Source organism: Echinops telfairi, unplaced genomic scaffold (assembly GCF_000313985.2).
Source record: "Echinops telfairi isolate 266 unplaced genomic scaffold, ASM31398v2 ScPeMD7_7427;HRSCAF=8465, whole genome shotgun sequence".
Classification (NCBI taxonomy): domain Eukaryota; kingdom Metazoa; phylum Chordata; class Mammalia; order Afrosoricida; family Tenrecidae; genus Echinops; species Echinops telfairi.
In genome coordinates, this window is record NW_022111327.1 from 13118018 (window position 1) to 13129358 (window position 11341).

Consider the following 11341-nt stretch of genomic DNA (forward strand, 5'->3'; position numbering starts at 1 on the left):
CGCACTACTTGGTCACACATACCTCCCCCTGCCCCCACCCCCAGCCCCGCTCCGGCTTGGCTTTCCCTCCACAAAATGTCTCCCGGCCCTGGCTTGGCTAAAAGTTGTTGGGGAGAGCCACAGGCCTCTGGCCCAAGTGCACCAACTTGGTCCATTTAAACTCTGCATGGAAATAACCACCTTAAAGCTCCCCCCGCCCCTGCTCCCTAAGGGACCAGGAGCTCAGGAGTAGAACGTCCGGGACCCAGAAGGTGGTCCCGCGGTCGACCTCCCAGCCCCGTCGCGTACCGCTGGCTCTCATCGATGTACTGGTGTACATGGAAAATCTTCTCCAGCTCCTCCACCTGCGCCTTGGTGAAGATCCCTCTGGACCAGAACTGCGCCTCCTTGCTCTGGGGGTCTCTGGCGCCGGAGGGACCCTCACCCGCCTCCCCTTCCTGCTGCTGCTCCAGCTTCTGGGCGCCCACACTGCCATCCTGCACGTGCTCCCTGCCCTCTCCCGGCTCATCACCCTCAGACCGCTCCTTGTAGGCCAGGTCTTTGACAGCGCCTCCTGCTGCTGGGGCAGCTTTCGCAGTTCGTCTCTTTTGGGCAGATCTTTTCCCTACAAGAATGGGCACCACCGTCATGTTGGCACCTGTAAAAAGACACAGCCCCACCCCCACCCCCCCACCCCCCCACCCCCGCCGTCTGTGCACTGACTGCGTGACTCTTGCTGCTCTTCGCCGTTGTCCAGGAAGCAGGGGCGAGGATGCTCCTGGCTCCGCACTGGTGTAGGTCCTTCCTTCGGTGGGCGGTCCATGTCGCACTCGGACTTGGAGGTCTACGGGATCGAGGGGAGCAGCTGTGGCAGGCACGCCGTCGGGTCTCCAACCTCTCTACTGCTCCACGTAGATACCAGCCTCGTCAAAAGGTCAGGTCCTGAACTAAAAGACCAGGCTCTGTCTGCGCAGGTCCCTATATGGGGGGTGGGGGGGGCGGTGCAGAAAGGAGGAGGGACTCGGAATGCTCATGCAGCCAGTTGGGACGCTAATATGCTAATAAGAGCGGGAGCTCGTGCAAGACGGGGGAGGGGAGAGCTTCTGTTTGTCTGTACAGTTGAAGGAACGCCTACCGCCCTCCAGCACTGCACAGGCCCCCCCGCCCCCATGCAGCAGCTAGCAGCACCTGGCGACTGCTAGCCGGAACTTTGGAATGATTGGTTAAGCAGCCGCTTGTTTGGCTGGTTTGGTTGTTTGTTTGTTTTTTTGCTCTGTCTTTGAGAGAGAGAAGTTAACTTGAAATAGACTTGGAGTCTTCAGTGAGAAACAAGTTCATCTCAATATCCCGCCCCCCCCCCCAATATTATGGAAGTAAACAGCTCATTCTTGTCTTGCAGGACAGGGCTGGTAGGTTCGAACACAGACCTTGGGGTTAGCAGCTCAGCACCTAGCCCACTACGCCACAGGGGTCCTTTAGTTTTAGCTTTTGCAACCTCGCTAGCGCATGGAACTCAGGGCCCTCCCTGCTCGCTGGGTAAGATGGAGTGGTGTTGGCTTTGCAAAACACTCAAGGTGCTCAGACACTCTGTGCAAGAAACCCTATTCGGTCCTTCTACAAGTCTGAGAGCTTTTGATTTGTTTATGTCTCCATGTTCAAGTGAGGGGGTAGAACTTCACTCCCGCCGCCGCCGAGAATGTGCACCCAGCTGGGAGCTCAGAACGCCTGCGGCCCAGTGCCTGCAGGGCCTCTGCAAACGAGCCAGGCGAGGGTTCGACCTGACCGGAGATAGCAAACAAGGGACATTTCGGCCTTTCCCCTCCTCTTCCTCACCTCTAGAAACAGCTCCTTGGGCCTTTAGGCACAGCCAGGAAGTTTTGAATTTGTTTTGGTTTTGTGTTTGTCTAATCAAAAAAACAGCCAAGACAGTTTAAGGGCTAAAATTTCTTCTCTCCAGGTGCTCCATGATAGGTTAATACATTGAATCTTGAGACTAGCTCTTAAGAATGAGTTCCAGGCTTGGCAAGGTACATGATTTATCTAGTTTTTTAGCCTCCCAAACTATCATTTTTGTAAAATAAACTAAACCATTTCCATGCTTCCCTAAAACCCTCATGGATCCCAGGCACCTCACCTATTGTGCCCAAATTCCAAGTACTTTTGCCTCCTATTCCCAGAAGACGCGTTTAAATCGCAACAACAAACCAGCTAAAAAATAGTTGGTTGACCAATTCAATTCCAAATAGATGCCAAGGATGGTAAGCCCATTGCTCCTCTCTGACTTGAACCAAGGAGCTGTTGCCTATAATGGCTCTTGTTGGTTTCTGCAGCAACACCACCATACCACCCCCACCACAGCCCTGCCACTGACCAGCTATCCCATGAGTAACTTTGCAATGAGATCAGTTCTTGCCTGAGAGGCCTACAAGGGTTTTAATGGGGCTGTGCAGGAGGCTAGGTGGACATCTATCACAGTTCACATGCCAGGTACTCTCTCACCCCAGATGCCCATCGTTTCTTTCAGGATTTTCAAATCTTTAGCCATCTACGTGCTGCTCTCCCGCATGCTACCCTAACTGGGCACCAGGCATGTAGTAGTTGCTTTGATTTTTTAACTGAAATCAGTTCACTCACTGAAAAGGTTAAATCCTTAATGGCCTCACAGAGTCACCTGCTAAGGAAAACTAGCCATGGATCATGGCTTTGGGGGGCCAGACTGGTGGCAACAGGAACCTGGCATTTGAAAATGGTGACACCACAATATTAAAGAACAAGGATGAGACTGTGAAGTGCCTCAGGGACTCGGAACACATTGTGCTGGGTCAAGTTAGTCAAACAAAAGGACAAGTATTGTATGAGACTGCTGTTGTTTAAAAAGGAAAAAAAACAAACAACAGGAAACAGCTTTAATACCAAAAGAAACAGACTTGGATGCTTACCAGTGATGGGAAGGGAAGGGAGGGGGAGGGAAGCAATAGGCTGGAGGGTAGACAGGTGTTCACTTGGGTGAAGGGGAAGATAATCATCTGGAGAGGGAGAATGGTGGGGGGGGGCAGGCCAAGCTACTGGAAGATTACTGGGCCACAATGAATTTTAGAACATTTTCTCCTTTCTTGTATCCTTTGTTAATAGCTTCCCATTTCCTCTCCCATACCCCCCATGAATCATTAATCCACTTACTGTCTCTGTAGAGCCATCTACCCTGGATTCCTCGTACAGGAAAACACTCCCCCAACAAAACAAAACAAAAAGCAAAAAACTAACAATAACAAAGTAAAACAGATAAAAATTCCAATAGAAAAGAAAGCATTAAAAAGTAGAACATTTTAAATGGATCAAGAGGGAGGTCAAATAATAAGGTGTTAAATTTTAACCTGGCTGCATCTGCAGTAATCCACTTTCCAATTCACTTTGCATGAGAGGAAGGCGTCCCTTGTCTGTGGTCACTGGGGACTGACCAGAGGCCTAATCTACATGCATTATCCCTCACTTTTATTCAAACTGCAACAACTTTAAAATGAGTCAAAAGGGAAATCAAACGAGATTACAGTCTAACCTAACTATATCTGCCATACTCTACAATGCACCACTGTCTGATAACAAATCTATTCACATCCCTGGACTATAGTTAGAGGGGATTCACAAGAGGCTCAATCCACGTGAGGACCCTGAAAATGAACTTGGGGCTTTCACTGCCATTCCTAGCCTTCTGCCTGCTGTGCTTCTTTCATGTGACCTTGAGTGGCGTCTCACTTAGATGGCTGCTTCTTTGAAGACACGAGGCTGTGATTCTTTATGGGAACAAACAGTTTCATCTTTCTGGTGTGGAACAGCTGGCGGACTTAAACAGTCAATCTTGCAGTTAGCTGCTTAAGTCTTAATTGTTTGTGTCACCAGGCCTCCTCTGAAAGATTTGCAGCCATCGTAAACCTATAGGGCACCACCACTCTATTTGATAGATCACTAAGAGCTGAAATTGACTCCAAGGCAATGGGTTTGGATTCAGTTTCAGGTGGCTTCCTTTGCCCTTCACAGGATGGATGGGTCAGACATCGCCGGAGGCAGAGTAAGCTGCTCACCAAGCCCAAAGTCACAGCCATGAAGTCGATTCCGACTCATAGCAAGCCTGTGTGGCGTTTCCAAGACTGTAAACCTTACACCTCTGTGGGAACAGACAGACTCAGCTCTCTTCCGAGGAGTGGCTGGCGAGTTTGAATCTCCAACCTGTCAACACTTGTGCAGACGGCTCAGGAAACGCCCATTTGAGAAAGGAGCTTGAGGAGCCCCCAGAAGGACCAGGAACTCCCCAGGCAATCGGCATGGTCAAAAGGGTGACTGCGCTGGCTTCCAGAGGAAACAGCGAAGGGAGCCTGAGAAGAACACTGCAGTGGGTGGAAAAGACCATTGAAAACGTTCGGTGGGCTTGTGGGAAGAGTTGTATGAGCCCCCAATAAAATGATTTTAAAAAGAAAACGTTTGTGGGAGGTGCATTTGTGGAAGGTGTTAGAATATGAGCTTTGGGGAACCTGGAAAACTGTAAATAGTTTCAGCAGGAGAATCCCTTAAAGTGGAATTAATGGGGAGAGACGTGAACACAGCTATTGCTTAAGTTCTTGGCAGTTTGGGGGCATGACGTCTGGTTCAGATCTAGAATTTTCTGCTTTAGGGAACACAGTTGGGGGTTCCGAGGCCCTTTTACAATGAAATGTAACGTTCTGTGACTCTATAGTCAGTTGAAGAAGGCACACAGGTTTCGTCTGCTCATCCATTGCGAACACCACCCCCATCCCCACCCCATCAGGGATATGAGCAAAAAGATCATGCTGTGGAGCTGGAGAAACTGACTCTGATTTCAGAGCACAGCGCTGGTCCTGTTCAATCATAACAAACACGCGCCCCATTTCCTTGGCAAATGACATTGAGTAAGCCTCCTCCTCCTCTTCACTTTACTATTACCAACTGTAAAATGAGATATAGACAGGTACTTTGGAAACAGGTCTCTAGAAACTGACATCTGCATTCAAACGGGCTCGTTGTACCACACACATATAAACCGGATAACCTCGGCACTCAAAGAGCGCTTCCAGAGTCTCCATCAACGGGCAAAGGATTCCGTCCCTTAGCTCTACAGTGAAGGTATGGGCTAGCGTGTTTCCTCAAGAATTGCCAGTTATTACATGAATGCTATGCAGACAAACATTTTTTAAAAAATCATAGAGCACAGATGAGCTGCGCATGTCTGTGCACGTATTTTTACATCCCATAGTGAGATATTCACCTAGTGTGTGCTCAGGGAGACAGAGCTAGTTTTCGTTTATGGCAAGAAAAAATGGAAATACCTAGGCTAGAGTTCTTTTTATACATTTGTGGGAGGGTGTGTGGAAAATAGGCAGGGTGAAAATAAGGAGTGATACTCACGTTAGTTGTACCCTTATCCCTGGTAAGGAGAAAGATCTGGGCAATAGCCTCCTATTCCAGTGTTTGGGTGGAGTGACCATGCTGTGCAAGAGGAGCCAAAGCGGTGACCCAAAGTCGATGGACAACTGGTCACTGGTAGGCTGAATACTCCAAGACACCTTGAAAGCATTTTCGAATATTTCAAACTCCGAAGGACTTCTCCAGAGATGTATCTGTGGAGTCATTTGAATGTGTACAGTCTGTGTTTATGGAATGGGGTAATGATTAGCATTATGAGCACTCTTTGCTCTCAAAACCACCTCCCATCTCCCAAAGACACTTATGGATGTGATATCAGAAGGATGGCCAGGCCCATTTCATAAACAAGTGAGGTTGGCAGCAGCAGTCAGTCTCAGGCCCTTACTGAAATGACTGATTGTAGCTTGAGGAGTCTCAGAACGCTGAAAATAATCCAACGGATCGTAGGAACTTCAATGAAGACACTAATTAGTCTACAGGTGTGAGCTAAAAGCAGAGTTTAAGATGGAGTTCCGTGTCATTGTGAAGATCAAGTGTCTGCTACCATTCTCAAGTCCTGTAATTTGCTTTGTTCTATGACAAGATAAGTAAGCAGATGGGGCTGCATCTGACCCAGAAGCTTCTAACTGAGAGTAGGGTTGGGAGGGTCTGCGCTAAAGATCCTGGGTTTTCAAGATTCCATATCACACCAAAAAGTCCACACTTACTCTAAAGCAAAGATGGTAAGGGGGCAGGGACATGAGAGTACTGAAAATGGAATAGCCAGAGGACAGCGACAGAGAATTGGGGAAGATGTACCTGATGCCACTGTATAATTTGGGTAGAAATGGTCAAATTGGAACCTCCTTCGACGTGCGAACTTTCACCAAAAACATTTTCAGGAAAGTAAGATTTTCAAGAAAAAAAGATATTCCATCACCTTGATAATTCTGTGACCTGAGAACTCAGTTTCTTCTGTGGCACGTTGATGAGAGACAGGAGATGTGAACCAATGATAAGGTTTTGTCTCTCCAAAGCATGCTAATGCAAATTCCAAATATCGAAAGACAAGTGCCATTCTATTTACTTGTTTGTATCTTGGTGTACTTGCATAATCATCTTTTCTATCCGTTCCCCTTTCTTACACCTCATCCTCACTCCCTCAGAAGTCCAGTTTCCCCTCTTGCTTTTGTATTAGGATTTTGGGTGGGCTTAGTCATGCCTCTAGGGTAACACTGGAATTTTCAGCCCATGTCTGTCTGCACAGCCAATTATGAATCTGAACTGGAATAAGAGAGTACAATGGAATCACCATCAGGAACATTATGGGAATGGCTTCCCCACTATTTTTGTTCTGTGCAATGAGGTCTACAAACTGGCTGGGATGGATACCCACATGAAAAGACTACAGAGGGACCACTACCCTCACATTTTATACAATAATTAACGCAAAGTGGGTCACAGACTTAAAATAACAACTAACGCTATAGAATGTAGGTGAAAACTTTCATCACCTTGGATTAGACAACAGTTTCTTAGATATGATTGTAAGAAAAATAGATATAATACACAAACTATATGCCAATAAAACTTGAAATATAGACAAAATGGAAATCATCAAAACGTTTTTTTAAATTTTGTGCTTCAAAGGCAGTCATCCAGAAAGTGAAAATACAATTCACAGAATGAGAGACATTTTTGCTTCAGATTTGTATATCTGATAGGCAACTTGTACCTAGAATATATTAAGAACTCTCACAACTCAAGTATAAAAGGTAAAAAAACTTAATAGGCAAATAATTTGAATAGAGGGTAGTCCAAGAAAAATAGATCAATAGAAAATGATCACATGAAAAGATACACAACATCTTTAGACACTGGGGAAGTACACATGAAAACCACAATGAAAATGTTCAGAAAATGATGATGACAACATATGTACAAATATGCTTGAAACAATTGATGCATGGGTTGTTTTAAGAGCACCCAATAAAATGATCTTTAAAAAAACACACAGTGAGTGTCATAACAACTAGACTAGATATGCTGAAAATGACAGATAATTATGAGTGTTGGTGAGAATGAAGAGGAATTAATATACTCACATGCTATTTGGGGGAATGTAAAATCATGCAGCCAGTCTGGAAAGAGCCTGGTGTGGAAACATCCTCAAATGGTTAAGCATACACTTGATGTTGTTGTTGCTGTTGTTGTGAGATGCCATCAAGTCGGCTCCGGCCCGTAGAAACATAAACTTACCATCACCTAAACAAAACAATCAAAAGAAAAGCCAAACTTGCTGCCAGCGAGTCAATTCCAACTCATAGCCACTCTATAGGAGAGGGAGAACTACCCTGGTCAGCTTCCAAGACTTTAACTATTTACGGGAGTAGAAAACCCAGTCTTTCTCCCATGGAGCAGCTGGTGGTTTTGAACTGCCAACTTTGCAATTAGAAGCCCAAAGCATAGCCACTAGCATATTAAATTGAGACTCATTAAACTTACCATGTAGTCCTGTATTTAGGGAAATGAAAACATATATCCAAATAGACATAAAAAATGCTGTAAAGATGGTTAGAATAGCAACTATTTCATTACCTATGTATTTACCACAATTAGAACATTTTTAAAGAAAATATATGCCCAAACAAAAACATGTGGACAAATATTCATCGTAATAAAGGCCACTCCTACCAGACTGTGCATCAATGGATGAATGGATAAATAAAATGTTGGTATATTCATGCAAAAGAGCCCTGGTGGTGCTGTCAGGTTACCACTGGACTGCAAACCACAAGATCTGTGGTTCAAACTCACCAACGGCTCTGAGGGGAAAAAAACAAAACCAAATGCACTGCCATTGAGTCAATGCTGACTCACAGCAACCCACTGTGGGTTTATAAGACTGTTTATGAAGTAGAAAGCCCAGTCTTTCGCCCTCGGGGTGCCAGTGGTTTCCAACTGCTGACCATGCAGATTTCAGCCCAAAGAAAGAAAGATAAAGCTATACGCTACCACAAAGATTTACATCCTTGGAAACCTTGTGAGTAGACTCAAGTCAATTCTGACCCGTGATAACCCTAGGTATTACAGAGCAGAACTTCTCGGCTGCATTTTTTTAATGGAGCAGGTTGTCAGGCCTTTCGTCCACAACACCACAAAGAATTTGTGCCCCTAGAGGCCTCTTGAGGCTTGGTGGAGTAGTGTTTACATGTTAGGCTGCGATCAGCTGGCAAGAGAAGATGCTGTGTGCTTCCATAAAGATTTATAATCTTAGAAATCCTACATTGTACGGCTTTGAGTCAGAATGGACTGGATAGTGTGGAGTTTACTTTTTTTGGTGGGGGCTGTTAATCTTTACAGCAGCAGATCACCTGCTACTTCTTTCCTGCACCCTAGTGTATGTGGGTTCTAGCTGCCAAATCTTAGGTTACTAGCCAAGCATTTAACCATTAAGTCAAACGCTCCATGAAAATGTTTTGGTCTCCACTAGGTATGGACCCTAGGAACCCTGATGGCATAATGATTACATGTTGGGCTGCCAACTCCAAGGTCAGCAGTTCGAAACCCCCAGGAGCTCCACAAAAGAAAGACAGGACTTTCTACTCCTGTAAAGACTTATAGCCTAGGAAAGTCCCCGGGCCAGTCCTACTTTGCCCTATGGGAGCACTATGAGTAGGCATCCAACTCGATGGCAGTGAGTTAGTTTGAATGGGTTATTCTGACCTCTTGCTGTTAGCTGCCATCAAGGAAATCCTGACTCATGGTGACCCCATATGTGCAAAAGAGAACTGTGCTCATAGAGTTTTCACGGCTATGACTGAACATATCACCAGGCCTGTCTTCCCAGGCACATCTGGGTGGGTTGATGACCATATGAGCTTCTGCAAATCCTCCCAGATTCAGGGAAGTGGTGAAGTTTCAGATTCCTCTACTTTTTGTATTCCATCAATTATGGTTAGTCTTTTAATAATCATTATTGTGGTGACTAATTGTATAGAGCACTTATGGCCTGCCAGGCCTTGTTCTGAGTGCAGTACATGAATCTTCATTTCACCTTCCTTTCAGCCATATTAACTAACAACCATTAATATTCCCAATATCCACATAAGGGGGGAAAACCCACTGCCTAAAGTGGCAGTTAAGTAGCAAAGCTGTGATTCAAACTTCACCTCCTGCATCCAAAGTTCATATTCTTCCTGGTAAGTTGTACCGACTCCCTTGCCACCTCTGTGGACCATCTCTGTGTGGGGACACATGGGTGTGATATCTTCCAAGTATTGAGCTCAGTGTGTCTTCCCAGATGAAGAGGGGACATAGCAAACTAATTTCCTTTCTGTGTTGGAATTGAGACCAATTGTCTTAACCACAAACTAACTGCCATCAAGTCAATTCTGGTTCAGAGTGACCCTGTAAAACAGAGTATAACTGATCCCTAAGATTTTGAGGCTGTGAATCTTCAGGCGAGGGGCTAGACAGGCAGTTAGCATCCCAAAACATAACTATCAGGGCGCCTAAATTGCCTTAAAGCGAGGACTAAATCTATATAAAAACAATCATTGTTTAAAACCTTGTTTCCTTTACCCTGTCCACCCTACCCATAGGGACAAGATAAAGCTTTCGACTCTCATAAAAATTCACAACCTCAGAAACCCAGGGACAGATTTACTCTGTCCTAAAAAGTCGCTATGAGTTAGAATCAACCAGACACCACTGGAGAGGAAGTCACTCTTTGGCTTGGGAGTATGTGGAATAAACTTTGCATTTGCTGGCACTTTTTGTGTGTGTGTGTGTGTGTGTGTGTGTGTGTGTGTGTGTCCATATCTGTCTGGGGTCAGCCTGAAGGGCTAGGGAGGAATGATCATCTACGTAATACATTTCAAAAAGCAGGTCAAACCTCATTCTTTGACATCTTCCAATCCCTAGGTTTGTTTCTGTTGTTTTCAATCCTGGAAGCTTCACGTGAAGAAAACTGGGTGAAGAAACCAGCATTCAAACAGGTTCGTCCCCATTTATCCAGGAACATTGCTCTGAGCTGTTATCTCCCTCGTGTCGCTTGGAGCAGTGCTAAACCAAAGATTTCCTCTGCAGTAACCCAGCTTCTCTCAAAGACTTTGAAATGGACAAAATACTCATCCCAGGGCGATTGTCCACTTGTGTGCCAGGGAAAGTACAGTATGTACTCTCCTAAACTGGGAGAGGGCAGGGGGACGAAAAGGAAAAGAACTTCTTTCTGGCATTTGGTGCACATCCTTCCCATCCCACCTTGTATTTTCATTGAAGCAACTGGGTCTTGGGGGCAGAATGATGCTTATTCCCGTCTTCTCCACAAAATGGAAAGTCAGTGGATACTTTGGAGAGGACTGGAAGGATGGTCAACTGCTACCTTCCCCAAACCTAGAGAGCAGCCTCAGCTAGTTTTCCTTGGGTAGCAGGATCGTGAATGAGTTCCTCAGCATGAGTGAAGCTCAGTCCTGCCTTGAATCACATGCTTTTCCAAGTGGGGTCTTACCGTGTACCATACTGAACATCCTGTAAGTGGTCCCAACAGGTCAGAGTCCTGGGGAAGAAGGGCTGATGGGAAGGAGGTGGTGAATTCATGAGCCACTGTAACCCCCCATGGCCCCTTGGGAAATGTCTGAGGTGTGTAGGTCCTGTTAATGGTGACTCAGGGGTGTTACCTTATAAAAGGAGGCCTCCTAGCCTTTCCATTTGAATGGCATTTTCTCAGTAACTTACATCCATAACTTGCTACCCCCTCTTGACATATAGAACCAAATATACTGAAAACTCAAATCTTTCTTTGAAACTCAGGAAAATTCACAACCAAAGTAGGGAACAATGACATTGAATCTTTATTAAATTCATGTAACAAACATTTTGGGAACTAGTCTTAAAGCTGTTGTAAAAAAACAAACAATTGGAGAGTCTGGCCTGAAGATACCTT

General features: G+C 45.5%; 1 protein-coding gene across 1 annotated transcript in view; it reads right to left on the reverse strand.

The window, feature by feature from the left end:
- LOC123522634 (homeobox protein ESX1-like) overlaps positions 1-879 on the reverse strand; it is a 3747-nt gene extending 2868 nt beyond the window's left edge. The window contains exons 1-2 of the mRNA XM_045298530.1: positions 703-879; positions 289-604 (exon numbers count right to left, since the gene is read on the reverse strand). Coding sequence (XP_045154465.1) covers positions 289-604; positions 703-802 — 416 coding nt within the window. The 5' untranslated portion in view covers positions 803-879. The remainder of the gene's footprint in view (positions 1-288; positions 605-702) is intronic.
- Between the last annotated feature and the right edge of the window lie 10462 nt (positions 880-11341).